This window comes from Carassius auratus, chromosome 13 (genome assembly GCF_003368295.1).
Source record: "Carassius auratus strain Wakin chromosome 13, ASM336829v1, whole genome shotgun sequence".
In the NCBI taxonomy this organism is placed as follows: domain Eukaryota; kingdom Metazoa; phylum Chordata; class Actinopteri; order Cypriniformes; family Cyprinidae; genus Carassius; species Carassius auratus.
The window spans coordinates 25,446,828-25,452,827 of record NC_039255.1 but is presented as its reverse complement, the minus strand read 5'-3'; the positions used below and the strand labels follow the sequence as shown (position 1 = coordinate 25,452,827).

General features: G+C 38.4%; 1 protein-coding gene across 1 annotated transcript in view; it reads right to left on the bottom strand.

Moving 5' to 3' along the window:
• Positions 1-2,532: 2,532 nt before the first annotated feature.
• The window catches only part of LOC113113110 (slit homolog 1 protein), a 57,929-nt gene continuing 54,461 nt past the window's right edge, over positions 2,533-6,000 (bottom strand). The window contains exons 35-37 of the mRNA XM_026279282.1: positions 5,481-5,769; positions 5,187-5,398; positions 2,533-5,047 (exon numbers count right to left, since the gene is read on the bottom strand). Coding sequence (XP_026135067.1) covers positions 4,809-5,047; positions 5,187-5,398; positions 5,481-5,769 — 740 coding nt within the window. The 3' untranslated portion in view covers positions 2,533-4,808. The remainder of the gene's footprint in view (positions 5,048-5,186; positions 5,399-5,480; positions 5,770-6,000) is intronic.

Below are 6,000 nucleotides of genomic sequence, written 5' to 3'. Positions count from 1 at the left end.
TTTCCTGGTTACATTAGCGAAAATATGTTTAAATCCACTGGATTTGGCTAGTTGGAGATAACCATATGAGATTAACTATGTGATGTCGTAGTAATATATAAAACTATATTTTAACACTTTGTTTTACTTTTTGACTTGGAAGCAGTTTGAAATGTAGTTTACTTAAACCACCACCAGGAACAAATACCATACCTCATTTATATGTTTTGAGTTGTACAAGTAGGAAATATTATGTAAAAGTGAACTAATTTGTTTGAGTTTTATGCATTTTTGTCTTTTGTCAGTTATTGATGCATTTTCAAATGTTGGGGTATGTTTGGAGCTGAGGTGAGTGGTGTGGTAGTCTGGACAAGCTTCAAGCATCAGTGAAATGATTTGATTCGTGTGAATAAGGTAAAGAGCAGTGCAGTGAAGGTCATTGCTTAACTGTTATTTTGTTTCGAAAAATGCATGTAGAAACCAGTTTATATACACATATATATATATATATATACAGTTGCAATCAAAGTTACTCAACCCATCAGAGACTGCAGTACTTTACAAATACAAGCTTTTCTGAAGATCCAGGATAACATTTTAATTGTATCTATTACAGTTCACTGGCATATTAAAAGTGATAGTCAATATATAATGTAATATTTTTGAGTTAAAATATTTATTTTTTTAATAATTATGCTATGTCATAATTATTCAACCCCTATTCAACATTGCTGTTTTTAAATCACTTATTTGCATGGTGGGGAATAAAACAGTCTCAAAACACAATTAAGCTTTTAGAAACTATTAAAAACAGAATTAGCTTGAGCCGTTACACATACAGTTAGCCCATACCCATGTATTGAAGTTGAGTAGCAAAAATGCCAACAGAGATCTCACAAAAACTAAAGAGAGTAAATATCGTAGTACTTTAGAAAGGTTAAGGCTATATGAAGATTTCTAAGACATTGAAAGTTCCTAGAGACACAGCTCTCAGCCTTATTCCTTGCCTTAAAGTGTGTTTTACCAGAAAACCTTTGAGGGTGTTGAAGAAAAAGCACAATATCATAAAATGTTTAATCAGAGCAACTGAGAAAAATCTGCAATGTACAGCCAAATACTTGCAAGACGACCCGATGAATGGAGGAAAACCATTTCAATGCAGTGTGTAAGAAGATCACTAGACAAGTATGGCCTTTATGTTGAGACATCTTGATGAATACCACTCTTGATCAAGAAGAACAAAAGGCAGACTTGAACTTGATAAAATTCATTTGTGTAGACTTGTGGAGCTCTGAAGGAATGTTTTATGGAGTGATGTGACCAAACTGGAACTTTTTGGACCCATGGATCAGCGGTATGTCTGCTGCAAAAAAGGCAAAGCTCATAAGCAGAAGAAGACCATCTCCATCCTAAAACTTGGAGGTGGATCAGTCCTGTTATGGGGTTTCTTTACTGTAGAAGGAAGTGGAAAGCAGAACCTGATTTTACCAAGTGAGACATGTTCCTGGGACAACATCGTTGTTGACCCTGGAACAACATTGTGATTAACCAATCAGATTTGAAGATCCAGTTTATAGATTTTGTGAAGTTTACGCTTAAAATCAGTGTTTGGTGCTTGTACATCAGTGTCATTCATCTATCATATCCTCTGATTTTATGGATTACTCATGGTTAAGGTTAGGTTTAGGTGTAGGGATATGGTTAAGAATATGTTTTTGGAGTAAAATGTTGTTCCAGGGTCAACAAAATATGTTGACCTAGGAACACATCGAACTTGGCAAAATCAGGACGTGCGAAGTGGAAATCATGACTGTATGAAGGACATCATGGATTCTTTGAAGTATCAGGCCATTTTGACAAGAATTGTGATTTCTTTGGTGCAAAGACTGAAGCTGATGCTCAATGGACTTTCCTGCAGGACAGTCATCCCAAAGTACACATTCAAATCTACTTCAACTTGATTCAGTGATCCGTTATAGAAGGTTCTTGAGTGGTCTGTTCAGTCTCCAGGCTTAATTCTCATTGAAAATATCTGGTTGAATTTAAAGAAAGCAGTGGTGAATGTGAAAACCAAAGATTTTCAGTGATCTGGAATTTTTTTCAGGCGAGGAATGGGTCAAGACTAGTAGAGAGATGACAGAAGCTTCTAAGCACTTACAGACAGCGTTTATTGGTGATTTAAAAAAAAAAAATTTGAGTTTCGGGGGTTTGAATCATTTTGAACATAAATGTTTAGAGCCAATTTGAATTTCATCATGATTCATCAGTGGTCCCTTCTCAGAAACACTCAAAAGTGTATTAACAAACTTTCTCTAATACTTTACTGGTGCCTTTGTTAAATTGTTTTCATAAAATTTTGTTCGCCGCAGCAAAATGCCTTACTGGTCAAAGGGGTTGAATAATTTTGATTATATATAGTGTTTTTTTTTTTTTTTTGCCTCAGATTTGTTTGGCTGGACTTGAATATCTTGGCATATTCATGAATGTGCCAAGAGCCAAAAATTCAGCTTTTTATAAATGTATGTGGTTTTGATAAAGCAGACATAGACACTCTTATAATCACACATTTTAATGAATGAAAAAGGAGGAAGTTCAGTAAACATTTTGGTGGCGCTACTTACATTCAGAGTAACTGCAGTTAGTCTTTGTAACCATCAATGTAACATCAGAAGAATAAACAGCAAGAGCTCTTAAATGTGCTATATGCAACAGCGACAGTATCTTTCACAATAAATGTTCTTGAGTTCATGATGCGATGGTTGTGACTGGCACAAGGTTAGCTCAGACCCATGATATCTACAGGAAAAGTCTCTAACCTTTTCCAGTGATTCGTCTTTCATTCCCAGTACCCCAGTGTACAATAAGAGTAATAAGTATCCACAAAAGTGTAACAAAACAGGATGACATTTTGAAGAAACCAACCATGCGGGACAATGTATGGTGGATTAAAGTACTGTTGTTCTCTAGTATTAATCAAGTTGTGTATTTTCTCCTGCACTTAATCACAGAAACCATTAATAGTGGTCTGTGGTAATGTGGTAATGAGGACTGAACGGTAACTACCCTTATTGAGTGTCTTATCTCAACGACCCCTTTTCTCTCTTGGCTTTATTCACAACTCAAAATCAGCATACTCATAAATGAAATTTCAGCTTTCTATCTGGAAAGTTTTTAAAATAAATAATTATAAAATCAATCACAAAGATATTTTAAATGTATTCACATGGAAGACAACATTTACCAAAAAAAAAAAAAAAAAACTTCCAAACCGATCAACACTGGCTCCTATTACAATAAGGCTAAAAGGCTAATAATTATCTATGCTTCTGGCCAGTTTCAAACCACTGTAGCCAGTATAAGCAAAGTGAATTAAATGACCGAATAAAACACCAAAAGTCACTAAAATCCCGAAAACACAAATTTATTCTTTAACATATAAAAATACTATACCAAAATGAAATACAAATATATATTAGAATCTGTTAAGCATTCTGTATAAAGTGAAGGTCTAGGGAGTTAGGAAAAGGAAATCAAAGCGAAAACAAACACCCACCAAAATTAAATGAAATAAGCTAAACTGCACTTATTTGCGTTTTAATTCTAGGACGATGTTTGTGGCAATTTGCAAACCTTCATGAACGCAGGAGCTTGCAGAGGTAATACTGTAGGAATCAAATAGAGAACATGGTGGAATCTGGGAAATCATTACTGTTACTGGGAGAACTGTCACTTCCAAGAGGTGTGTACAGTGTTGTGGTCATAACCCATAGTCATATTGTACCCCTCAAACAGTTTCAACACTGACCAATATTAGAAAATAAAAATAAAAACTGCAGTGGCGTCGCATATTTAGCAGTGTTTTGATAAGCGATGTTCTATTTTCTGCTCAGCAGTACTAATATTAACCACAATCCAGACATCACATGACAATGAGCATGCATCTTAGAAAACTGTGATGAGATCTATCTAGCGCTTGATTTCAGCTTTCCCTTACATTCTGTAGAGTTCTCTGTTTGAGGTAATGGAATGACAAACACTGTATGGAATAGATCGAATGGATCCTTTCGCTTGACTTTCATTTTCTCGATCTATCAGAAGTTGAAATATTGTAAAGAAGCTCCCCTCCTCCAACAACATAACTCTATATTATGGCACCAGAAGCTTCGCAGAGCTCTTCACACTTTCACATGGAAGGCTGTTGGGTATTTTTGGCCCCCCATGTAGTTTATTAATGATGTTATTTGCAGTGGAAATAGGGCAGAGACACATGGAAGAGTCCCATGTGCCATCCATAACACAAAATGATTGGGAATATCTGGTAAGACAGCATGTTGTTCCATGCATATCTGGTTTCACACGTTCTACTTTACCAGCATGTCTCTGAGGGTGTATTCTTCCACACAGATATAATCATATAGTTTTTTTCAGGCATGGTGGAAATGTGAATGTTCCTTTCATCACCATTACAGAGTCTTATGTGCTCAAATACATGTCCTGCACTGCAGAGAGAGTCAAAAAGACCATCATTTTCTTCTAATGCGTGACTACTGTCCTGCTTTTGGGCTTAAACAAGCCAAGGGCCACCTCGCTTGCCTTCCTCTCAGCAGAGTTGCTGTTAATTTACCTTTCTGAGACTTTATAAAAGAAAGAAATGGAGTTAAAATTTCAGGCTGTTGTGGAAATATAAAAGGGTGGGGGTTAGTGTGATGGGACGGGGCGTATGTCTCTGTATACCCAATGAAAGATATCTATTTCTGTTGACTTTTTGTGATGGCTCTTTCTGCGGATCTGTCAGACTGTGATGAGGTGGTGATGCTAGTGGTTGTGTTCTACATGCACCCCACACAGCCACACTTGATGGTCTTTTCAACCTCCTCGCTGAAGGATGTGCCATCGCTGCACTCAAAAGTGTATTTCCTGCGCTTCATCCTTTGACTGGCGCAGCAGGAGCCGGTGTCGCAGGAACCGCTGCACTCCACCCACGACACCATGCGTGTGGTCTGACAGATGGCGTAACCACGCTGGACCTGGTAGAAGTCCCGCACTGGCTCCCCATGGCACTCAGACTCTAAAACCACATGAAAGCCAAATTCACAATGGACAAGTAATTTAATAATAGTAAAGGAGCTATCCATGCATTATCTTGTCAGAAACAGAATGCTTGACAATGACCATGTGCCTGAAGGTTTGTGCTTATGTTTTCTTACCTTTGTCACAATGTTCTCCACTATAGCCCGTCTCGCAATGACAGTAGGCATCTCCTGTGTCAGATATCTGACAGTGACCATGTTTGCATTGAAGCTTTCTGCATGGATTGAAGAGCTCTTCCTGCTGGTTGCACAGGGCACCATGAAAACCCTCCTGGCACTCACAGCGGTACGACTGCATGTCCATTGGAATACATCTCCCATGAACACACCTGTGTAAAGAGAATGAATGAATTAAAGCATAACATATTCCTCAGGCCAGTCTGCTTATTTCACCTCGAGGATTTGACTGACTTGCTGCCCAGGCAGGGGTTCGCCGAAGGCTGGTCACAGTGTTGCCCACTCCATCCGGGCTGGCAGTGGCATACAGGGCCTATGGTGGTGTTGGGTTGGCAAATACCATGGAGGCAGTATATCTTTCGGCAGGGCTCACATCCGGGCACCACACCAGGTTTCATCTGGGTTTTGGTAAAGTCTTGTAGCTCATTATTGATGTAAAGGTTCTGAATACAGCCGTGAAAACTGGAGCTGTTTTGGATCTGCCAGACGCGGGGAGCTATGGGGTGGACACTGACCGGCATGCCTGATTCAGCGAGACAATTTAGTTGGGAAGAGACCAGTTAGCAAACACGTTTAGCAAAACACTTATGCCACTTGAATTCAGTTATCATTAATGGTATATATGTCAGGCTCTATAAATCCTGCTCCTTTGGGTCAACTGTCATATACAGAGTTTATCTGCAACTGTGATCAAACACACCAGAATAAATGAATCGTGGTCTAAATGATTACTGGAAAATTACAGCTAGGTGGA